General features: G+C 44.1%; 1 protein-coding gene across 2 annotated transcripts in view; it reads right to left on the reverse strand.

The window, feature by feature from the left end:
• Positions 1-22,438: 22,438 nt before the first annotated feature.
• The window catches only part of LOC117758236 (beta-1,3-N-acetylglucosaminyltransferase manic fringe-like), a 4,786-nt gene continuing 1,349 nt past the window's right edge, over positions 22,439-25,875 (reverse strand). Inside the window, exons 2-5 of one of the 2 annotated variants that reach the window (XR_004613264.1) lie at positions 25,128-25,293; positions 24,953-25,038; positions 24,002-24,148; positions 22,439-23,950 (exon numbers count right to left, since the gene is read on the reverse strand). Coding sequence is in view for 1 of the 2 variants with exons in the window: in XM_034579792.1 (XP_034435683.1) it covers positions 24,097-24,148; positions 24,953-25,038; positions 25,128-25,293 (304 nt within the window). In the remaining variant the exon portion in view is untranslated. Of the gene's footprint in view, positions 24,149-24,952; positions 25,039-25,127; positions 25,294-25,875 lie in introns of both variants that reach the window. The other variant, XM_034579792.1, reaches the window with a different exon arrangement.

The raw sequence follows: 25,875 nt of genomic DNA on the forward strand, positions 1-25,875 counted from the left end.
CGGGAGGCGAAGGCAGTTTCCGCCCGTTGTGACTAAAACTAAAACCTGGCTCACATTAGATTGAAGGCGTGAAGTTACAGTTAGTTAATATCAACACTCGCAGTCGTATGAAACTTGCATGGACAGAGGGAGAAAACTCAAACTTCCATTATGTCCCAAAAGAAAATTAGGAATATAATTTGTGGAAATAGTTTTTTATCTTTATAATCGTCCTGACTAATTTCAACACTTCACCTTTATGCTTTAAAGCAGGCTCAGTTAATACAGCGATCACGGCACAGGCCGGTGTTGCTCTGTGATATTCACATGCCCTCCAGCGAGGTACTCACCCAACACACCGGTCCAGTTCAGGGTCGAGCCGTTAACGTCTGAGATTGTTCTCAATGGAGAACACCTGACCTGTGTGGGTGTGTAACGGGGCATTGCTAAATTTAAAAAAAAGCAGAATGCAAACTCAGCAAAGCCTCAGTGGATGAATACAGACAGATAGATGGATAGCAGGGTTAGGGGCTGGGAGTGCTCCTCATTGACTGCACTGCAAACAGACAACTGGAGAAATGAACTGGACACTGCCACTATTGAGTGGAGCTCAGTGGTCTGCATCACTGCTGGGGAATACTACACACACACACACACACACACACACACACACACACACACACACACACGCACACACGCACACACGCACACACACACGCACACACGCACACACGCACGCACACACACACACACACACACACACACACACACACACACACACACACACACACACACACACACACACACACAAACAAACAACGGTCCCTGCACACACAGTCATGAACAGTCAAACCAGGGTAGATGCATGTATTAAACTGTGCAGAAAACGTGGACCTTTCTGACGTCTTGCAGCGGCCGGTCAGAAGCACCTGATTGCACCTCGCTCCCCTCAACTGCATGACACATGTCTGAGATTGGTCCGACTCTAGAATGAGTAGAGTTTAAGACTTGAGACGTGTCCTTGGGCAAGATACTGAACTCCAAGTTGCTCCAGTGATAAAGGGCTGCACAGAGATGCTCTGTATAAATGTGTGAATTGAGTAACTGGCAAAACCATTTAACCCCAAAACTGGACACCCCTGAGTCATGTGGAAAGAGCAACCGCACTGGGTCCAGATCGCTTGGATGAATACAAATTGAAAGTTCACACACACACACAGGCCGAGTGCCCTGCACACAGTCAGCCGCAGATCACACACACTCTGCCACCCCCCGCTCACTATCCTCCAAATCCACAAATACCAGCGAGAGATAATTCTCTTCTTTTGCCTCACTGCAGTTTGCCCGGTTTGTGTCTGCCTGAAAGATCTACAGACAATCTCCTCGCCTGCTCCGGGTGAGAGTAAGTGAGAGTCACTGAAGTGTTTTTTAAACTCTTAAACCCAGCAGGCAGGGAGGTGAGCGGGCGACGAGCGGGGAGCCAGCAGTTGGTTGGAGGTGACAAAGATGTCGGCCCAGCCAAGAGGCACTTGAAGAAGTGGAGGAAACAAGTTGGGAAGGAGAGATAAGAAAAAAACACTTTGGCCCCTGAGTTGAAAGTCATTCACACAGAAGAAGGGTTTGGGTTTTGTGTCAGATACAGAAACTGCTCAGTTCTCGCTGCGGTTTTTCTTCAACATCAGCTGCCTTCACACATGCACTACGTCGTGAATGTGCTGGAAACAAAAAGATGTTTTCTACAGCAGAATTTCTACATCATGACCTTCCTTCTACATGTTCCACTCAGATTTCACGCCTCGCTGGATTGTTATGGACATTTTCCTTTGGTTGTGAACGCTGCGTTCTTCATATGTGAAAGTCACACTCATACACACACACTCAGTCATGTTGCAGGTTGGGGGTGCAGCTAAACCCACAACATAAAAAAAATTAAAATAACAAACTCTCCACATTTAAATCCACTAGATCTGGATTTTTATTTTCATTTCAGTCGTGTTGGCTGCAGGACATAGATTTTATTCACTGAAGTCTGTTTACGATTTCTTTTTTCTCCAAACAACTTCCACCCAGATTTGATTTAGACAACTTTGGGTAAAAATTGTTTTCGTTTTTTTTTGTACTTTTACTTTAAACCTAAACAAACACTGTGCAGTTTACAGACGGTGGGAGAAAATTGAATTGAATTGATTTCCTTGTTCGATGCAGATGAAGAATGAAAACTGTGCAAAGTGATATCGGCTGGTGAAGCAGAAGAGAAAAGCTGAAGGAAATGACAGAGGGGAAGTTAAAGACGTAGAAAACAAACATGGTCTCCCCAGGGAAAAGTGTGTGTTTGTGTGTGAAGATGTTCTTCCTCCTCCTCCTCCTCCTCCTCCTCCTCCTCCTCCTCCTCCTCCTCCTCCTCCTCTTCAAAGAGTCACCTCCTCATTCCCCCCATCACATGTAGATAGTTGCACATTTTCAATAGCACATCCCATTAATACGTCAACGCACATTTCTGCAGGTTAATGTCTGCAGTGTGTCATTTATAAACACAATATAATTCATAATCATTGGACAAACCATCCATTTCTGTAATTGCACATTGATTTAATTATAGACGTGTTGTAAACAGGAAATCCAAAGTGAAGCAACTGCCAAAGGTTTGAGTTTGAGAGGTTGTGAAGAATTAATTTTAGCTCATAACTGTCATTCGACTGTCGTTTTCTAGTGTTTTTCTTTTTACTCTGATATTTTGATGTGTGATGTTGTTGTGCTTTTCATGACACGATCCAGAAAACAGTCATCGATCAAATCCACATTGCGATGCGGATTTTACTCGATGTGTTTTGCAGTTGTGATTGCTGCTCCTCTTAGAAAACCATCCATGTAGTTATTGAATATGATATATAATTAAAAAGCCACATTCATAAACGTGTCATGAAGATGTTAGTGTCATGGTCTCCACTGTCACCGCCCCTCCCTCCTCTGTGTGAGTATGGCTGCGTTCAAATAGTCCATTTTGTTTAGGAACCTTCCGAACTGAGTGAAATGAGACAGATTTATTTATTTATTTATTTCAGAGCTGTTTGAATTCTCTAAACGTTGAGGAAAGGAGTTTCAATGCCTCCTAACTCATCTCCTTTAGCTTAGGAAACATCGGACCATCCTTTACGAAAGGAAAGGAGATACACAATCAAACAACACAACTTCAGAGTTGCATCTGGACACACACCCACGTAAATGTAAAAACATAGAACAGCTGTTTTATTCTCATAAGTCGATCCAGAACCGAATCTTCACATGATCGTCTGATTTCTTCTCTGTCACATCTGTCCAGTCAGGAGTCGCAATAAACAACAGACATGATGAACAACATCATCATCACAACTCAATACAAATAAAAAAGTAACTTCAACCTTTCCTCTAACAAGGCTTAACACTTCATTTCTTGATTACTCCCAATATCCTTTAATCCATTCATTCATTTCTGAGCTAATTATCCAGATCAGCAGGAGCTTGAACATTTTACAGCCTTAACATCCTTTTTTCAGTAATTTCCTCCACGTTTTTCCAAGTGAATGCCCGAGGACCGCTGAGAGATCTATCATGCAACCCCAGAACGGAGGCAGCAGCTGGGCATCTTCTACAGGAGCCACTGGCCGAACCTCTGGATGTGACAGTGAATGAAGCATTTTAGTACTTTTGATGAGAACATTTTCATCCAGTTCCAGGGGCAAAATGTGTAAATGTGTTCTGCACAGTAAAATAAGCCCCAAAAATAAAACACCTTGTTTGCGTGGAAGTGTCTGTATGAATATGCATGTGTGTGTCTGTGTGTCTGTGTGTGTGTGTGTGTGTGTGTGTGTGTGTGTGTGTGTGTGTGTGTGACTTCAAAATGACAACACGCCTCCTGCTCTGCTTTAGCTGTGAGGTGCGCTGCCTAAATCCAGACGTACACAGTCTGATTACATCAGCAACCCTGTAACTCATCCATCTGCTAATGTAGTCAATAGCCACCCAGTCACAGATAGCAGCACCCAATTACCGTGCTCTGGTCCGGCACCGTCACATTATCATTTCGCTCCTGTCACGTTTGTGGTCGACCTCTCGATGTTATTTTTTCTCTGCCGCCGCCGCACTGAGCTGTCGGAGCGGAGAGACCGGGGGGGGGGAATTGAATCCACACAGGTGGACCACCGTCGTGGCTCGATACAGCGAACAAGGAGTGTGTCTTCTGAGCCCATTAGAGAAACGGTGATCAAGGTGAAACTCAGCAGGAGGTCAGACACCAGAAGAGTTGTGAGGATGCACTCACCTGAGTTTTTTAGGATTACTTTTGTGTTTTCTTGCACATTAGGTTCGTGATCCCATCGAGCAACATCTTGATTTCATGGTAGGTGCACAAGTGTGTAATCTGTGTCAGTGCAGTTGTCCTGGTTAGTTGTTTGTTGAGGTTCAGACGGGTTTAGACAGAAAAACGCGGCCAAAGCCGAACTGCTGAGTGTTGCGAAGTAACGCAAAACTATTAGATCAAGTATTATCAGATACTAGATGTTAATATTATCAGACCATTTTTTATGAAAACAATGAATTTTACATTATTTTGCATCATTAACATTGAAAAAAACAACAAAAGTTGCTGCAGATGGAAGAAAAGCAAAATGAATCCGCTCACTCATGAAGTTGAGTGAGTGGATTAAACTGCAGTTTGATCATCAGACAGTGGATCAGCGTTTTAGCTGTTTACCCAAACTCCTGTGTGTAGTGGGCTCAGTGTCCCAGTGGCCACTCGTCGTCTGGCTCCCTCACTCTCGTTCCTCTCTTTTAATTATTCTCTCTGACAGTTTTTGCCACTTCCGTCCTTTTGGAGCTGATCATCTGTGATGAGCTGTAATTCTTGGCTGTTTGACAGAGTTTGTGCAGGAAACACATCAGGAGACGCCAAGAACTTGTTTTCACTCGCCATTAATTTATTTCCTCTGTGGCAGCAGAAGACGTTACAGCAGCCATCAGCAACTGCTGCAGGTTAAACTGGAGGAACCAAACTCCTTCAAGGCCGATTACAGACTCGGAACGAGACTCACAACATGACAAAGCTACACAGAAGCAAAAACACAAAACTCAGTTAAAGATCCTAGTATTACACATCAGAAAGGTAGAGAACCATCAGCATAGTTTGTTTTTCCATTAGGTTTAGAAGTGCCATGTCTGAGTTATTTAACTCACAGGAAAACCCTGATATTGATAATTTGTATATCCGTCTGGTATCTGTTACATTGATAATCAAGTTAGCCCACAAATTTGGACGAGAAGATGGACGACAGGAGAGCTCTTCAAAGGTGAAGCCAAAACGTCTGTATAGCACCCTGGTGGCTGGCTGAAGAATAGCACCCCACCTCCTCCATGTTAGCAGATGGGACCAAACTAACACATTAAGCATGACAGGGGAAGTGAGAGCGGGAAAGAAAGATGGCAGCGCCCGGATCAGCAATGTTTTGGCTTTATTTTTGAACAGTGGGAGGACGTGGAGACATGTCATCCATCTTTATTTACAGTCACCGGTGTGAACACAGTGGCCTCGGATGGAGTCAAAATCCCGGCCTGAATTATTTTGTATGTGTGTGTACGTACACACTTGTGTCGCTGATAAAACATTGTATTATTGTGATATTTTTAGATCGGGGATGGGTTGGTGCTATTTTTGAAAACCGCTGCCTCTTCACGGCCTTGTGGTTAAAATTAGCTTCTGAGATTCGGCCAACATTAGAAACAAGGTCGTCATTAAAGATCCCATTGAATTAACACAGTTAATGGAGCTTTTTATAGGGGGACACAAATCTTCTTCTTTCCCTCAGCTGGGGGGCAGATGTTTTACATCACATCTGTTCGGTCTGCAAGCTGCTGTGTTGAGGCCTCGGCTCCAGCATGGCTCGCTGCTGCTCCTCAGGCTGCTTGCCTGTTATTAACTATGTGTGTAATGGATGACCTCAGTCACACACACACACACACACACACACACACACACACACACACACACACACACGTGTGCCAAACACACAACAGTGTCATAGAGATTGTGCATCTATAGATATTCATGTGTCTGTAGAAGCAGATCCAGGAAGATTTTTTTTTCGTCTCATCTTACTTTTGCTTCAAGTTCATTTGACATTGCCTCTTATATTCAAGAGCAAAGTGTTTCAGTTCGAGAACAGACTTGATTTCACGTTCAGATTTCAAAACCCTGCCCTCACACTCAAATAGCTTCTGCTTGTGCTTGGATCTGCTCTGCTTTGCTCGAGCTGTGCACTTGCACTCAGATTTCCTTTGCTCTTCTCCTCACGCTGACACTTCTCCTGTGTGGGCAGGAAACCTCTGCTCTCGGGTTCCCCCCCTGCTCTCGGAAATATTGTGCAACAAGTCTGTCAGAATCCCCCAACCAATAAAATGCCAGGTATAGTGTTGACAAATGAAATTGTCCCGCCCTAGTTATGGGTGTGTTAGCTTTAAGTCCCGTATGCGCGGTTACTTTAACCGGGTTCATGCAATCGCGCCCTCCGTGGCTTTATTATTACACTGGCTTCTCGTCGGTGTGTTTGAAGAAAAGCGACGCAACTTCATGGACAGGAAGTCAATCACATCGTTGGTCCACGAGAGCTGAAGCTGGAGAACAGGAAATACGAGTACAAGCGCAAAATCTAAGCAAAAGCAGGGACTTGTTAAGTGTGAGCGCAGAGTTTGGAGTAAAAGGATTCAAAAATCTGAATGTGAAGTCAATAAGTCCTGCTCTTGAATAAAGAGAGTAAATAAACCTAATTCTTTAAAAGTGTTTCCTCTGTCCGCCTGCCTTTACTCCCCTGGGAGCAGAGGTTCTGTTTTGGAGAGGTGTGGGTTTGACGTACGGATGGCGCGGCCTGTCAGTCAAAGTTCGGAACGCCATGACGGAGATGGAGATACTTTTCCTGTCAGCGTCCTGCAGAGAGGAACGCAAGATCGCTCAGGTGTGTAGGTGTGCATGCAGCGTGGGGGGGGGAAACCGACTCATACATCCGTCATACCCGAAAGTATTTTCCCAGAAACAGCCACAGGTTGGGGTGCCATGTCCGGAGATACACACACACACACGCACACACACACACACACACACACACACACACACACACACACACACACACACACACACACGCGCGCGCGCACACACGCACACACACACACACACACACACAGAGAGAGAAAAACAATATTGCAGCATACATCTTCGCTACAGCAAGTTGAGGCAGCAGCAGCCATCAATCATCCCTCTCCACTGTTCCACCCCTGTCATCATCCAATTACCAGCTCACAAAGCCATGAATCAACCAATCAGCACAGGCCAGGGGCTGTCCAAATACTAATCTGCCTCCGCTGACAGAAAATAAGCTGTAGGAAGAAAAGAAAAAAATGAGTCCAAGGGAGTCCAACACGGTTTTCGTGTCGTCCGGGAAACTCGGCAAAGAAACACTGACGGAGGATTGAGGAAGTTTTGTTCAGAGGGAAACGGATTCAACATCTCCAACAGAAAATGTGTTTTGAGCTGAAACAATCCTGTGCATCGTCCCCTATTAGCATTCAGCACGGAGGGATTCATTACCATTTTAATGATATTTATTCTGTAGAATCTAATGTGCACTAATTAAATAGGGCACCAGCTCCGATTAGAGCAAATTTAGACAGTTTCATTAAACTGAAGCCATCACTTCCGACTCGCAACTCTATTCTCTTCTTCAATGGAAACAACTGGGTCTAAATGAGACGCCATTTATCCACTATTATTTACCAACAAGGGATAAACGCGGTGACTGATGACGACTCAAAGAGCCGCAGTGGAGCAAATGAACAATCCTAAGTAAGAGCGATGAAACGAGCGATGGTGGAAGATAATTATCCTTCACTGAGGTGTTTGTGTGATGATGATAACAGATGCTGAGGCGTCCGTGAGGGAATTTTTTAAGGATCAAAATTCTTGTGGTGACATTAACCAGTCGTTCATTGCAGCATAGACATATTAGACACTTGAGTCATTGCTAACGTGCTGTCGATTTATTTGGCTGCAAACCAAAGCAGTAGTTGTTTGGCAAACTTTATGTCCTCCAGCGGTCGGGGGGGTTTCAGGGTTTATCGTTAGACTCATATATGTTGTTGACCCGTGTACTTACATTATCCACAATGTTTCCAACAATGTTAAAACCCATCAAAGGTAATGGGTCGTTTCATTTTTGGTCACCTTATAATTGTGTCATCAGTGGTTATGCACGTCTCTATATCACTATATCTTCCGGGGCAGTGACTCTGTAGATTTCTTGCTTTGATGGTCTGGAGTTCAGCTGAAATATGACTGTACTTAACATTCAATAAGAAATTTCCAGAGCTGCTTTCAGACATGCACTGAACTCAGGAGATCCTCAGGAAAACTGTGGAGAAGGTCTGGACCCAATTCTCCGCAGCACATGTCTGAAAACGGCTAAACAGAGCAAAGCAACAACGAAGCAAAGTCATGGAACAAAATCAAACTTGTTCTTGGAGAAAGAATTCTGCAAAAAGAATTTTGGAAAGTCGGTCATTGAAAACATTTCAAGAGTCTATTTCCTATTTAGATTCTAAGGTAACTCTATAATATCCATCCATCTATTTTCTACTTATGTGGGTCTAGATTTCTGCGGCAGGAAACGAATCAAAGTTGCTCAAACATGGAAAATCATGACATGTGTAGAAGCAGCGGTTCAGCCTGAATAAGCCACGAGGACCAGACATGTATGTTGACTTTCCACATGCTAAGGAGGCGTGCCGGTCCTTCTGTGGTGCCATTCAAGAGGCGGGAGTCTTGGTGAACTGGACCCCGGCTGTGAAAAGTATAGTGTGCGTTGATCTACTCAGTGTCAGGCTTTAATCGGGGTCTATGGTCTGAAAGGGGGATAACTGCCTGACTGACAGATGAAACTGAGAAAAGGTTGACTGAGTGATACCACCACTTTCTTTTCCAACCTTTCTCCCTCTTAGGAAAGCTGCGGCGACATTAACTCCTGTGACCAGTCATGTGGAAAGCCTGCAAGTAAGAGGAGCCGCTAATAGGAAGACAGTGGAAGAAGAGCGGTATATAGAGAAGGAGCTAGAGTCGTCTATCTCCTGGGACTATAGTTGTTTAAAAAGATTTATATATATATGATTTAAGTTCTGAAAAATGTCCTGAAAAGACACTGAATGTCAATAAAAAAACATTTGTGATTAATAATTTGTTATAAATGTGATTTATGTTCATACTGTTAAATATTTATTAGTGAAACTAAGGACCTTTTCAAAACCTGAGAGTCTGAACCAAGCTTCATGTGTTTGTGTCATTGCTTCATTTGATCTGGTTGGTTTTGGTTTCACTTTGTAATTTAGGGACTAAAGAATTTTGTCTGACAAAGGAAATCTCCTGTCGTCATTCGGTCTGGACCGTGGTCCGAGGAACCTTTCACAGCCGATATTTAGGTTCAGACTAAACTGAAAGGTCTGAGGGTCATTTTGAATAGTGTTGGTGCAATAATAATAACAATAAAGTCATTTCAAAAGCTGTTGTTCCTTCCTTTTATGATTGACAGCAGTGAAACCAAACCAACCTGAGGTCGATCAGGATTTGTGCTGCTCTCACCTCGTTGATCTTCATCTATGATCTGAACACATGGCTCTGTGAGAAAGTTAGAATCAAAAGAAGTGATGTTCTTCATAGACCAGAGAAAGAAACACAGCAGAACGATATCAAGGAGAAAACACCCTCAGAGGTTAAACATCAGGAAACTTCGAATAATCAATCCTCTGATGAAACCCCCCAAAACCACACAGCTAGTGAAACTTCAAAGATGAGATCTCGGAAAAAGAGGGAGAACAAAGATCAGTAAGGACGAAGAGAGAAGGAGTAAAATGGCTAATTAAGCTGAAATGTGGGGTAAAAAAACGTGAAGCAGCAACAAGAGGGAATAAAGCAGGATGGGAGGAGGGTTACAGTGGAGGAGAGGAGCAGTCAGGGTAAACTGGTATACGTCCTCAGGCCAAAAGACGAGGGGGAGACCAGGAGAACATGGTGGAGGAGAGAGGGAGAAAGTGAGGAAAAGACAAGAGGGGAAACGGAGAAGAATGCATGGGACGGAAAGCAGTTTTCAAAAAGCTTTATTTCCTGTTGCAATGAGAACTTGTATAAGCTAGAGGCTCGCTGCTGTAATGTAATCTTACACGCGTCCACCCACACGCTCACAAACACAAATACACTCACATCTAAACACTACACTCTGCATAAGAGGTGCAGCTCAACGCAGGAAGAGCCGGGGGAAGCTGCGGATTCCTCTTCGGGGTGAAATATGCTTTAATTTGTGCAGCGCTGGAGGGAGGGTCGCCGGGAAACCTCTGCGTGAGATAGAGAAAGAAGAAGAGAGAGGGGGGAGAAGGAGCGAGGAAGAGGAAGGGGGGACGGGGGAAGGAAGGGAAGATGGAGGGTGAGGAAAGGAAAAGGTTGGAGGGAAGGAAGTTTAAGGACGAGGGAGGAGTGAAGAGAGAGGGGAAGCGTACGGAGGATGAGAGTGAGATGGGGAAAGAAAGGATTCTCCGACTGAGGCAGCGGTTAACATCGCTCCTCCTCCTCCTCCTCCTCATTATCATCTTCGTCATCTTTGATCACAGCCCCAAGCTGACGACCTTTACATACCAATATGCAGTCATAGCCACAGTGCCACCTACTGGCAATGTGTGATAATCATCATTTACATTTAGGTTTAATGGTTTGCTCAGAACTGGTTGTACAGCAATAAAATGCACGTTTGCTGTTTGACATCTGAATTAATGAAATTCACAAAACGTCTGTTGCTCTGACGCCTAAATTCAAGTGAATCGCTCGTGAACACAACCGGCAAGAATCCGTCTGTTCTCCGAGAGAAGAGGAGAGGGAGGAGTTCTGGTTTAGTTAACGACAACTTCTGCATTGTCAAGATCGCGAGGATGAGCTAACAGCTCGGGGGAATTTCGCCGTCTTCTCCCAGAGCTGTGTCCGGATGACCAGCGGCCGGTTGGATCGCCCTGAAGCTCGGGTCGGTGCCACAACCCCCGTGAGGCTCATTCTCTCAGTGCTGGTTTACTTTCACGACATCGTGTCACATACATTTTTAGCCCTATAGTTCAAATATTTCAACTCGAGCAATGTACGCAAATGTCGCATGTCATTCACTCACATGCTAAATTCTTGTCTATATCGCATCTTGCATTGATTCTGTCTGTAATCCCATTGCACAAAAATTGTGTTTGGTGTTAGTTCTGTCAGTAGAATCCAGAACCTGGGACGTCATGTCCATTCAATCCATTCACGAGATTAATTCAGTCACAATAGCTGTTGTAAATCAACAATTCGTTCATTAACACGTTTCTTTATTCGACATATCTCATAAACATTGACGGCTCCTATCAGAATAAATGCAAAAGGTATTGATGGGACGTCAGTCAGCAGCGGGGGGAAAAAACACTGGTGCTACTCTATCGATTCAGTCCTGGATTATGGTTTTGCCAATAAAGCAACATTTCAAATTGAACTCAGGAGTTAAAGTCAATGGGAGGATGACGGATGGATGGATGGGGACGGAAGACGAGTGAAATGAGAGAGTGACGATGGTGTTAAGTGGGGGGGAAATGGCATAAAGTAAAAATAAAAAGGGGAAGACGAGAGGAAATGGTGAGACGAGAGGGAATTCGAGTTTAGCAGGGGGTGAGGGAGGGGGAGGTAAAGAGAGGGAGGGTCATAGAGAGCGAGACTGAGGAAGAGGGAGAGCGAGAGAGAGAGAGAGAGAGAGAGAAGAAGGAAAACAGGGAGATTCTCACTCCTGGGTTCGGCCCATTGTCATGGTAACAGCAGCGAGGCGAGACGAGCGGCAGAAAGACAAACTCGCTCTCTATCGCTGACAGTCTCTCTCTACGTCTCTCGCCCAGAGATTAGTGGACAGCTGATCTCAGTCCCCGGTCGGTTCTGTCTTCTTCTTCTTCTTCTTCTTCTTCTTCTTCTTCTTCTTCTTCTTCTTCTTCTTCTTCTTCTTCTTCTTCTTCCAGATTAAAAATGGATTGACACCGCGGAGACCATTGTGTGTGTGTGTGTGTGTGTGTGTGTGTGTGTGTGTGTGTGTGTGTGTGTGTGTGTGTGTGTGTGTGTGTGTGTGTGTGTGCGCTCCTCTGTTCTCTCTGTTCTATAGGTTATCGAACATCAAGGGGATTCACACACTAACCTTTTCTTTTCCACCTCCAAGCTGCACGTTGTAGATCCAGCTTCACCGCAGCCGGTGGTAAATCACTGCCTTGCTCAGCAGCACTTGATTCAGAGATGTTAGATTGCATTGAACACCGGACGTCTGCAGGGAAGAGTCGAGGTTGATACATGAGGCAACAAAATCTCTTTAATGACTTTTACACAAAAGACGATGTTTCTTTCATCATGACCACAAACGTGACCAGCATGAAGCGAACCGTAAACCACAGTGTTGTCAGATCATAAAACTGAATTATTTGTTAAAAGATTGATTTGTGAAGTGTTTTTGAAACTGTTGATAGTCATCAGATCAGAAAACACTTAGATGTGACATTATCAGGAGGGAAGAGTTATAGTCATAGTAGCTTCCTCAACATCAACGATTGTTCAGCACCTTCAATTCTTTTCTTTGGCTTCATGCTTTCACAGAGTTCTCTTACATGTTTTTCCTCCTTGCTGCTTCTGGAGCTCGGTGTCATCATTCCAACCTGCTCCAGTCTCTATGTTTCACAAAGCAAAGAGCACAACCCAGCGCATTGCTTTACCTTAGTGATACTGACAGAATCACACGCCGCCTGAAACCTGCTCCAGCACGAGTGATCTAATGAATGTGAGCTTCATGAAAACGTCCCCAGCATGTTGACAAATCGCACAGCGACGTTAAAAGGAGCCGCAGCAGCAGATGCCTGCAGCTCAGTGGTGAAGTGTGGTGATGAGTCTAATCAATGAGAATTAGCTGATGAAGCTCTGACTCTTTCCTCCTGTTCGTCGTTTTAGAAACACTTATATACACACTTCATCTTTTAGTGGAGTTCTGTCAGCAGCTCTGACATGTGATTGAAAAGCAGTTTCCCTCTAATCCCCCGGTTTAGACAGAACGTACAAGTACGCAACATATTAAGTATTAAAATAAAAGAACACAATGTTTTACGCAGTCAAAAGGCACAAGGTAGGACGTGAGTAGCGGTGCAAATACAAGTAGAATAGTAGCAGAACTTACAGTAAAAACACACACACACACACAACCGGTGAAATGAAAACAAAAAGGGACAACAGGAGTTCAGGTACATTTCACACAGGGACGTCGTTACCATGGCTTCACTCCACCGTCACTGAACTGCACTGTACTGACTACACAATCAAACGTCTTCCTCCTGTGGCTGAACCGTGTGATGGAGAGTTTTCAGTCCGACAGAAAGTTGAGTTTGTCCAGTGAGTTATTGTGTTATTGATAAACAACCACAAACACAGTTTATTATTGGGAGCCAGGGGCAGTAAACCTTATTGCCTCTCACAGACAGCAGCATATTGTTTCTTCAAACATTATTTTTAGTGGGTGACCCTTGGAATAAGATTTCTTCTTCTCTGTCTGTGTCTGAGCAGGGTGGGCAGTAGGCAGGGGTGGCCAAGGACCTGCCTGACCCCAAACTCCATTAGTCATCCCAGGCCGATCCTCGGCACCCTCTCCCACAGGCGTGCGGGCGGCCCAGCCAGATGTGCCGTTGCCTCAGCAACAGGGATGTGAGCGAACTGCAGAACACGGGAGCCGAATCGCCGGATGGTCGAGGATGGCGCCGGCATCTGTGGGGCGGCAACGGAGCATGAGCCGGCGGGAAAATGGAAAAATGTCAAGAGAGATTAGAGTGGAGGCGGGAGAGAGACTGAGACTGCAAAGCGATCTGGAAAGGTGTGTGTGTGTGTGTGTGTGTGTGGGTGTGTGTGTGTGTGTGTGTGTGTGTGTGTGTGTGTGTGTGGGTGTGTGTGTGTTTGTTGGTGTGGAGAAGACAGCTTTGCATGTGTAGTGAGAGGGATTTGTAGATTTGTGTTTTCATGCCTCAATGACTCACAGCTCCACCACCTGCCAGCCTGTTTGCAAGCATGTGTGTGTTTGTGTGTGTGTGTGTGTGTGTGTGTGTGTGTGTGTGTGTGTGTGTGTGTGTGTGTGTGTGTGCTCATGCATGTTCATAACACTGCTGGTTACAGTGTATGAAGTCATGTCTCCGCAGTTCATTGTTCATTTTACTCCGCGGAGCAGAACCTTAGAAAGACGCCCATTACCACCATCTCCAGAGCAAAGCCTCGGGTCTGTGGGTCTGCAGCCAAACAGTAGAAAGATCTAAAGCAGAGGTCACTGACAGGCGGGCCGCGGGCCGGGTCCGGACCCAGAAGCCGTCCCGTACGGACCCGGACCTACAGCCAAAACAGAAGGTTATGATTTAAAACCTGACGGGGCCTGACTTTTGTAGTCTTTTAGCGGATGAGGAAACGCACAGACCAATTGCATGCGAGTTAAGCCATCCCACGTGATACTACTCAGCCAATCAAGTCTGTGCATTCCAGGCAGTAAACATTGCGACTCTACAGTGCAGACAGAGGAGAGAGTTAGAGGCAAGTTACACACGAAAAGACAGTAGAAAGAAAAAGAAAGATAGCGATACAGGTAGAGAAAACAAATGCAGATGTTGATACAACTACTAGGCTACTTAGATATATATCACACTAAATAGTTAGACATTATGATCTTCCGGACCTTTGCGTCAAGAAATTTTCTCTAACTGGACCTTTAAATTTTAGTTGAATACCCCTGATCTAAAGATATAATCTACCCTGGATTATAGAGTCTTCTCAGAGCAGAGAGCTGCTGCTGCTGCTGCAAACCTTCTTCTTTAAAGACCAGACTCTCTCTGGAAAAAGATTCAAGAGATTCTTTGCTGTGATTTTGAGTTGAATCCTATTTTATACTTAACATATTGCAAATGCTAAATGCTAAATGCTAAATGCTAAATGCTTATACTACGACCACTAATAATACATTTGATTTCAGTGCTTTTAACAATGCAATTTACATACGATAAAAACAACGAAGCGAATAACTATAAATATTTAATCATAATCACACGTTTATATATAAACTCCACATTATAGGCGACAAAGAAAACTTAAAACACTCACTCACTTTACAAAAGAAATGGATCCTGCCAACATGGATGTTCCCCCAAAAGAAAACAAGGAAAAACCGTGAATATTAGAACATATGATCATATCAGATCTCATTGTTTCACATATAGTCATATGTCAATAATTTCATTTGAAAAGTTCATTTTTCTTCCTTGTTTTGATTTGCAACATTTACTGATACCATGTGGAATCTGGCACATTTGAAACCGACAGCCTGTAACTGGAAAGATCCAATCAAAAATATAATTTTCCTCTCAGCCAGTCAGCACCGATGATAAATATTCCCCAAAAAACAGTGCAATTACATACAAGAGAAAGAAAATCCATTTTACTCTCCACCAAACCGCTGAGTATTCGAAAAAAACAAACCTATTAAAATTGAAAAACACGGGACCTTCGCTGTCTCCTGAAAACACATTTTAACCCGGTGCACTCAGAATAACAATATATGAGGTCGTGTTCAACCTTCCTCTGCAGAGGCCGCTCCGTTCTGTTGTTGCTTCCAAAGTCTCGGAGCGTTATCGTGTGTTTTCGCCTCCGAGAGCCAAGTGTTATGAGTCAAAAACACCAAACGAGTGCACGGAGTCAAATGAGGCCTCTCTGAGCAACAACATGCACTAAACAGTTTGCTGAAATATGAGTTTCCCACTTCCTAACGCAGCATGCAGTGGCTAGGATCGGCCACAAGAGCCAATCAGGACACAGGAAACAAGCAACACGTGTTGGAATAGGATGGAAACGTAATGGAGGCGCATCTGTTAACAGCATAAAACTTAAGACCTGTCTAAATCTGGGGTCGCGTCCCTCAGAGGCTGCGTTGGAAGACCGACTGCGTCACAGCTCCGACTGTCCCAATTCGAAGGCTCCTCAAAATGTGGCCGACAAATGCATCCTTCCACCCCCGAGTGTCCACCAGGTGGATCCTTCCCCGGTCAACATATCCCATGATTCATTGTGCTTCAGTGACAAACCTTTTCCAAGAGGTAATGGTGGCAACAAGCAAGGAGAAAACATCTTTTATTAAATGTAAGTACTCAACAGAACAGCTAACGGTACACGTGAAAACATTTAATAAATATCTTTAGGTAGTTCATGTTTCTGATAAGTTTGGTTTTAGTTATTTATTTGCCTGGTTTCTTTTTCAATATGTTACTTCAACATCATTCAGAGCCACAGTTTGCACAGTGGGAGCTGAGATATCGAGGTCTCAGCTGTCAAGCATGAACTCTTACTTCATTTTCATAGCTTCTAATATCTAATTAAAACCCAACTTATCAGAAACATGAACACAATCCATCTTCGGGGGAAAATACATTGATCATCTTCTTAAATCTTGTTATAGTTGGGTCTGTGTCCCAAATGTTAACATGGATCGGTGATAGGGATGATTTGACAAGTCGTCCATCTTTATATCCAGTAAAATGTGAAACTGCTCTTGTTAGACTGATCTAAATTGATGGTAAAGAATCTCCAATATGAGAATATACTGAGAGAATTATGGTTCAGCAGGTGAAACTAAAGTACTGCTCTTAAATTATGTGAAGATTTAGACACTTTTCTCATCTAATCATGACTGAGAGTTGTTTTCCAGCATCACGGAGCAACGGGAGCTGCCGCCGGTCGAGCACCACTCAGGTAGAAGTTGCCGGAGCAACACAGGAGCCCAGAGGCTGATCCTGGAAAACCCAGCAGAGTCTGAGAGTTTTAAATGAGACGCTCGTGCCTCTGGTTGAATCTGAGCCAAAATGGAAAAGTAGAATTGGCTGTTGAGTACACTCGTCTGCCTCTTAGAGCCAAATGAGGAGCGGAGCTGAGACGTAGAACGAGCAGAATGAAATAAAGACACAGCTTGACCCGTCTCCTCCAGTTGTTTTTTTCTGGAGAAGAGAAACCAGATGGACATGACATGTAAACAGTAACTGTGGCAAAGAAGCTCAGAAGATCCCTGGAACGAAACTGGGGCAAAGAACACGGTCGAACCTGTGAGAGCTGCAATCCTAGAATATATGAATTTCTTTGCTCTTGCTGATTTATTATTCAAATCTTGTCTATGGTTCTTTCAGCCCCCCCCCCCCTCCCCCCCTTGTGTCTGCGTTGGTTTTCTCCAGGGACTCCGGCCTCCTCCCACAGTTCAAAGACAGGGGAGATTGGTCGAATGGAGAATCTAAACTGACGTAAAGGTGTGAATGTGAGCGTGAGAGGACTTAATTCTCTGGCCCTACTCTTAAGTGGATAAAAACCCTGTGATCTTCTCGTCTTGTTCTTATACCTGACCCCAGTTACTCCTCCGTATTCTTTCCTCTCATTTTTCTCTCCTCCTTTTCAACTCTTCTCTTTAATCTCACCTCCTTATTTACCTCATCTTCTCTTCTCAGCCTCATGACTCCTTCCCTCCTGCTATTTTCTCCATCTTTCTGCATGACTCTGTTTCTGTCTCCCTCCGCTCTGTCCACCCGCCCCACGCCTCAGCTCTGAGATAACTCTGGAAACCCACTCCCTCCATCTCCCACCTGTCACTGGTGATCAGTGTCCGAATCTATCCAATCCACAGATCACACGGGAACTCGCCGCGACTGTTTGATGATAATAATGCACAAGTTTCATGCTCCACACGGATGAAGCGTGTTCTGACGTCCTCTACATTCCCCCGTGACTCTAATTCCAGCTTCTCTGTTCATTAGTGGCTGTTTGTCGGCAGGCTGCTGCCTCTCGGTGGCTGCTGCCTCTCGGTGGCTGCTGCCTCTCGGTGGCTGCTGCCTCTCGGTGGCTGCTGGCGGTGCAGCTCGCAGCTGGAGTTTCTTTTCTCCGTGGTGTTTTCATAATGGTGGGGGGGGTAATATCCCCGAGCCTCAGGCCATCTGTCTCAGGGACTTTCGCTCCATTTCTCAAGTGAACCCTCCTTCTCTGCTTCCACCTTCACCCACACATCATCTTTTTCTAGCTCTTCGCTGGTTTTGCTTTGCTTCTTAGAATTCAACTGCCTCGGAAAAACTCACCTCTCTTCCATTTGCTGAATGCATTTGCTCCACACGCCTGTTATTTATATGAGCAGCGGCTCGACTTTAACCAAACGGAGGCCGAGCGATGTTAAATACTGTGAAATGACTGTACAAAAGCAGGTCTCAGAGTGCAGAGGAGGGATCTTCGATGGATCTGACCACAAACAAACCAAAACTAAAGCCTTCAGTATTTTTTAAACCAAATGCTTGTTCGAGGCCCTGCTCAGACCTGGATGTAACATGTGTCTGTGATCCAGACACAAGTAAAGAGCTTCAAGTAGCTCATATCAAACCTGGCATCTCTACCCGAGCCAGTCCTGACGGGCCAGGTTTCAGACGAACATTTTGAAATGAAACTCGGGTTTGGGTCGGTCACGGTCAACGGGCAGCATATGTCTGTAATTGGGGGAAACTAAAAATAACCAATGTGTGTCAGAGAGAGTGTACGAACTGCTGCAGGTCAGTGGACGTCAGCTGCGATTCCTTCATTTGCGATCAAACTGCTCAGAGAATGTAGTCAGTCTGGAATTGCAGATTTCAAAAGACCCGGCTTCTGAATTATAGGACAGACATCGGATCTGCCTTTTCATCTGCCTCCTACATAACTTCATATTCCCTTTATTGTTCTTGTCGAAGCTGAATCTCCGTGTGTTGATCAGGCCACGAGAACTGTGGCTCGTCATTCGGTGCTTGTTGCACTGTGCACGCCTGAGAAGTGTTCGACTGCAGGTTCCTGCTCCTGCTGAGGCTACTTTTCAATGCAGCTGCACTGGGAGATTTCACCCTCACGCTTATCTATAATTCAAAATGTTTGTGGAACTGCTGCCCTTGTTAGCCGGGGCCTATGGTTTGCTGATATGGTGAGTTGTGTTATTTCAAAACCACAAAAATGCAATTTTACGTGTATAGGCTTGTTAGGTTGATTTGTTCAAATCCAAAAATGAATGCAGGTGAAGAATCGTGTGTTTGTTGAGATGTTGGTGGTTTTATAAGATGATTAAAAACATTCAAATTAAGAGCAAAACTCACTTGTAGCGCCTGAAAAGATCTGAGCTAGGTAACATAGACCAGATGTGGTTCCACATGAAGTCACATCTGCACCAAATAAATCAGTTTTGTGGGCAATCCTTTCATGGCCTTTTCAAAACCTATAACATTATGATTGACAGCTGAGACTGACATGCAAATGTTTGAGAGCGTGTATGGGCGGGGCCTCGATAATGCGACTGTCAAAATAAAAGATGGCTGTACCTGTATCCAGGATATTTGGGTTTCATTTTGAAACATTTCTTTATTTACAGTTTTATCTTCTAAAGCATCAAATTATTTCTTCAAATTTCACCTGAGTGTATAAGTCGCTGAACCTTTATTCATTGTATCTTAATTTTTTTATTTGTATCTAGCTAAGATGTTGAGTCGGCAGATGTAAGTCGCGGTAAACAAGTTTTCACGGCTCTTTCCATCTCCGCAAATCTGTCCTTCATTCCTTCGGTTCAGCACAGAAGATACAGAAGAAGAGAAATGGAGGGAAAGAGGCGGTGCGATGGTGAGCGACGGACCAACTGAGGCTGAAAACAAAAGATGAAATTGAATTAAGCAAAACTTGAGCTACGCCGAGGAATCAATAGGTGGGAGGAAAGAGTGAAACAAAAAAAAAAGAAATGACTGACGTGCAGCGGAAAGTTGACACAGCACACAAACACATCACAAATGTGCAGAATTGCAAATTTTTCACATTTTCATCAATAAACTTCTTTGAGAGAAAACAGAAGTGTCAGACTGAATAAAACATGAAGACACAGACAGACAATCTCTCTAAAAATCTTTTATACTTTCAGAGTTGTTGTTTTCAACAGGATGTGAGAGTTGTTTCAGTCTGGAAATTGAATTATTGGTAAAGTAAACGAAGACGTGTATTTGGGTCAGTGACAAATAAGGATTGGCATCATGGGAAATTCAAAAATTTTGTAAAAACTTGTTTTAAAAGCTCCAGGTTGGTTTAAATGTACATTTTATAGCCAGACTGACTCACGATTGGTCGAGCGAGTGTTCCAGCAGAACCTCGAGACGTCCTTGGCACAAGATGGCAGCATCTGCATCCAGGATCTTTTAGCGTTTGGATGGTGGGATGAAGTGGAGACTTGTCGTCCATCAGCATGAACTTATTTACGGTCTATGCTACAAATCATGAAAACCAGGCCAAAGTCGTGTTGTCCATCATATGGTATCTTAGAGTTCAGTGGGTGGAGCTGTGGCTGTAAAGCTTTAAAGTCGGCCGATAACTGACGGTGGAGAATGCGGCCTCGTGATGTAACAGATGAATCGACCGACCCAACAATCCATCAAGTATCTGCTGAAGAACAACAACTAATTCTGAAAAATAATTGAGTCTCTTGCAGGAATGGGAAAATGCTGGTCACTCAGCATCCCCAACTTGTTTTTTGTGTTTGCAGACCGACCTGCCTCTCTCTCCTCCGCCCGTACGACACCTCCTCCCTCACTCTAATCCTCCCTGGCTTCCTCTCTGCCCAGCTGTCCTTTAAGAGGCCCTGTCGATTTAATGTGATGGACGGAGGAGCGCTCCTCTGACAGCTGTTACACTCTGCCTCCAATTGACCCGCTCCTCTGCTTCCACAGTTAGTCCTGCTCAGCCGTGATCATAAATGTATCGTGCAACGGACATGGACAAACACGGGGGGGGGGGAGGAGGACGCAGGTATATCATTCTCTCGTACTCAGACGAGGCCGACGCCCTGATGGTACAGGTGCATATTCAATACGTACATGCAGAGGACCTGTCTAAGGGCCCTGGAGTCGTTAAACAGGCAGTCTTGACAACTGCACCTTTTGCGAGATTAATATCCATAAATCATCGACGTGTCTCTTTTGAGATGCAGCTGCTGTAAAAGAACAAGAAACAAGAGCTGAAAACAGGCTCCGCCTCTGTCAGCCCATAAAGCTTTTGATGATTGTGGACGAGGCTCAGAGCAGCTCCAGGTCAACCAGGGCGAGTTGATTGGCACTGCTGAGATCCGTTGGCCAATCAACTCTCCCTGGATTCAAACGGCGGCAGAGCTGCCACACGACGCGAGTCAAAGTCATCAAACTTGATTTTGCGACCGAGCGACAGCCTCAGTAAACAGATTTACTGTTATTTTACCACCACGTCACTATTGTACCCCAAATATTCACCAGTAAACAATCAGCTTTCAACACAAACACGTGGATTTGATTATCTCGAGCAGATTTAATTAAGTTGTTCTGAAAAGAGAACAAGATGATAATTATCTTGTGATCTCAAGATAAGACCTTTGCTAACTCACACATTCTTCAATAAGATTTTTATAACTTTGATAGTAATTGACTTTTTCAAGGTGGCTTCCCATCTCCAGAGATTTTATTGAAGAAGCTAATAACTCTGCTCCCAAAGTATGTGAGACGGTTACTTGGTAATTTCCTCTATTCTTGGTTATTTTGGGCCATTTATTAACTGCTTGTATTGTCTTGTTGGGAACTGTTTAAAATCTGAATACAATAACCAACAAAGTCAAAGTCGGTGTTCTGTGTGTGTATTTAACATGTTGCTGCACATAGTGTTAGAACTGAACCCACACACATGAACAGATTCAATTTGCCGTGTGATCACAATCAGATCAATTTAAATCAAGAGCACTTCTTAAACGTCCATCTGCCAGACGATGAATTTCAAATAAGACAAATCTAGGGAAGAAGTTCCAGAGGACAGAAAGTGCAAGTTACAGTTAGAGCTACAACTAGAGTTGATGTTCACCGCTAACGTTTTACTTTTAATCATAACAACTGTGTACATCAGGTTTTGTGTTAGCGTGTGTTTGTTGTGGCCATTTAGCTCAAATACCACAGTGGTGTGTTTCACCCACAGACATATGAAGATGGAGGACCTGAAAAGTGAAGCGGCAGCATCTTTAGTGCCTCCTGGTGGCTAGCTGCAGTGTTGGCCATAAACCCTGCATCCTCCATGTTAGTTGATGGGGCATGGACCAAACAATAAAATCATAGTACACGTCAGATGGGGCCAAATTCATCAGGCTAAGTGTTCATTTGAATCTCTTATTATTCTCTTCTAATTCTAATTGTTTATAAGTTTGCTTCAGGAAGGAAACATCTACTCTCCTAGAAGCTTTAATAATTCAATCACGTTCTGTTTTTCAAGGCAGCGAAAATGTTTTTCCTTACGTGTGTAATTTAATCTTATTTTCCACTCATCAAACCAGAGGCTCTTTGAAATTACGACAATAAATATCACTTAGCCTGTAACCACAGCATTAAATTGACTCTGCATTCACGGTGATATGTCCGCCTGCTTTCCAACACTCGACCCTCACTATTCTCACGCGTGTCACGGCCACTCAGCCATTCCTACACATTCTCATCCACTCTCCATCCGCCTCACACAAGGTCGGCCCCGGACGCATTCAGCAAACGTATCTGTATTCATCACATCCCCATTCGCCACAAACCTGCCACCTGCGGGCGGGCTGCCGGCGGAACAGTGTCGTGTCCCTGCAGGTACGATGCACGTGGCCTCTGCCTCCAATTCCTGCACCAACATTGGATTGCGTGCATGTGTCTTTGTGAGATTTGTAATCCCGTCCTGAACCCGATCTGTCCGTCATGATGAGGCTCGCCCGCATATCTGAGTTATTTTTTAAGACACGGTGAGGAGCAGGTCTCAGACGTGTCAGCTGTGACCTTCATGCTTTTAGTTTGTTGATGTTTTGGGGGGTTTAAGTAAGAAATGAGGCAACTAGGATGAAGGGGAAGTTGTTTTTTCTCTCAGTCGTGGCCTTGAAGGTGCAGCCACAGCTATTGTGTATGAGTCTGAGTGAACAGAGAGACAGGGGGAGGAGAGAGGAGAGGAGGGGAAGAAGACAGATGGAGGGGTGGAGGGAAGGAGGTGGACGGCGAGAGAAGCCTCGGAGGGAGGACAGAGGGTTTGGATAAGGAGAGAGATGTCAGAATGCTTCATTGTGTGCAGACTTCACAGGTACAAGGACACCATCCCCTTCATCACACACACACACACACACACACACACACACACACACACACACACACACACACACACACACACACACACACACACACACACACACACACACACACACACACACACACACACACACACACACACACACACACACACACACACACACACACACACTAGAAACTAAAATAAATTCAGAAACTTCACCCTCAGCACCACCTGAAGATAATTCAGGTCACGTGGGTTCAGTCCTGCTTTTATTCATCATCCACATGAGAGTGAAATAATCCAATTAATAGACGATAGAATAAACTTTAATTTGATTAAAGTGCACAGGAAATTGTGTGAAATTTGAAATCAAGTACAATCTCATTTCGTCCATTTCTCAACAAAATAACCTCATAACTTTGCGGACACAGTTTAAAACTTAAGTGCTTCAGTCCAAACAAACAAATACAAAATGGAGAAGTTAGGAAACGCTGCTGCATGAACCTGTTTTAGTTTGAAAAGTGCGAGGGAGACGTCTGGAAACAACGTGAGCTCCCGTCCCGATTGACTCGACGTCTCAGTTTGCATTATTGTTGATCCCTCGTTTGCTTTATTTTTCTGTGCGCAGATTAATCCATCTATAAAAATAGTTTTGTTTCAAAATGAATACGTAGTAGTATGGATGTAGACACAGGGACGAAGAGTGGGCGTCCAAGTCTTCATCCAGACTCTGCTTCTCTTGCTCTTTTATCTGCATCTAACACTGTCCCATCACAGTGAATCCAGCAGTATTCACAATTCAAGAGCTCCTCGTCCACGAGGGGCCGGCAGCCGTTTGTCCCATGTGCTGTGGAGAGTCTTTTATGTGGAGCTCAGGGACACCAGCTGGTGAACGGATACAACAGGCAGTGGACCGTCTTAAACCTGCAGGAGACAGAATATGGATAATAATCATTTATCCTATTATCTCATGTTCGTTTGTAAATACGCTGCATGTGTACAATGCCGGTGACAGTTTATATATTATTCCTGTGGTAACTTAATTCAAAAGGGGCTGTGCAAAGGATGAAAGTGTAAGTGTTTTTTTTTCTTTTCTTGGTAGCAACGGTGCAGAGATAAGAAGAAATGAGCGGAGAGAGAGAGAGAGAGAGAGAGAGAGCGAGAAGGAGATGAAACAACTTCTCTCCTCCACGCTCCAAACAGGGACATCGCTTTTATATCGTCATCCTCTTCTCACCCAGAGGCCACCAGGCACTAATAAGTATAGTTCAACACTACAGTTTAATCTGTTTTATAGAGGAGTCTATAGAATATCAAAGAACTCGACCTCACATTTACTCAGTCATAGTGTTAAATTACACAACATAAAACTAGATTGGCCCTCAGTAGAGCGTATAACGACGCCCAGGGCCGTTTCTTACAATGTTAAAGAAAGTGATAACAAATTCCTGGATCTGTATCAGAATTTCATTTCTAGTTATTATGCTCTTATTTGCTTATTAAGCTGCGACTACTTGTTGTCATAAGAGCCTTTGTTGGACTCTGTGTTCACCTGCATCTATCTGCAGGTGTGTGTGAGACTTCATGGTCATAATCGACCCAGTCAGATGTGTGCAGAGCAGAGAGTGCAGGAGTTTTGTCGTGAATATCAATGAACCGTGTGAAATCTCAGCCGAGGCCGTGCGTCGCATAAAGAGATGAAGTCTCTGAACACAGAGACAGACCGACCTGGAGGGGTCGTCCTCCTTAGTGAAGCTTCCTTTCACCTCGATGCTGTTCATCTTGTTCTCAAACATCCCGTAGCTCAGTGTCACCTGAGAAAACACACAACATTTAACCGTGCGTTAGTGTGTGTGTGTGTGTGTGTGTGTGTGTGTCTGTGTGTGAGTGTGTGAGTCAGTACCTGGTGTGCGATACTTCTCTGGTTGACGAGCAGCAGGTTTTCCAGGTGCGAGTGGAATAAAGGACAGTGAACCATGGAGATGCCGAGTCTCTTCTCCACGATGAAACCCACCGTGCAGTCATCGGGGAGACGGATGGTCGCTGACGTCTGCTCGAACCGGGAGCCACTGAAATACACACAAAAAACACACACATCTTAAAAAATACTAAATATATATCTACAGATCTCAGTTCATGTTTCGGTAAAAGTATCAAAAGTGTGATGTTGATGTTTTTGCATGACTTCAGCCCAATTAACTCTTTCCTCTGCTTTCTGACCAGCGTCAGGTTTTCTATCTATTTCCCGACCTCCTGGCCCTGGGCGGCCATTTGTCTCCGTCTCTTTGAGCGAAGTTTAAAGACAAACTTGCAGAAAGTGAAACTTACTTTAGATTGATGATTAATCACTGTGAAGATTTATTATTCAGCTTTGAAAAAGTTATGCTGCTGCTGTTTCTTTGATGGATCGAGTTTAGTGAGCTGGCGAAAAAATACGAAATTATGCCACTAAGCAAAAGTCTTGGTTGTATTTTTGAGCAACTATAACATAATTTTAACAACATAAATCATAAACTAATAAGGGTGAATAAGTCCATATTATGTTTTAGCTTCAAGCTTTAATTTAATTTTAATTGCCTGAATTAAAAATAGTAGCTGCCGGGAGAATAGGAATTCAGTCTTAAGAATCTAGATCAAAATTAAATAAGAAA

This window comes from Hippoglossus hippoglossus, chromosome 1 (assembly GCF_009819705.1).
Source record: "Hippoglossus hippoglossus isolate fHipHip1 chromosome 1, fHipHip1.pri, whole genome shotgun sequence".
NCBI classification, from domain to species: Eukaryota; Metazoa; Chordata; class Actinopteri; order Pleuronectiformes; family Pleuronectidae; genus Hippoglossus; species Hippoglossus hippoglossus.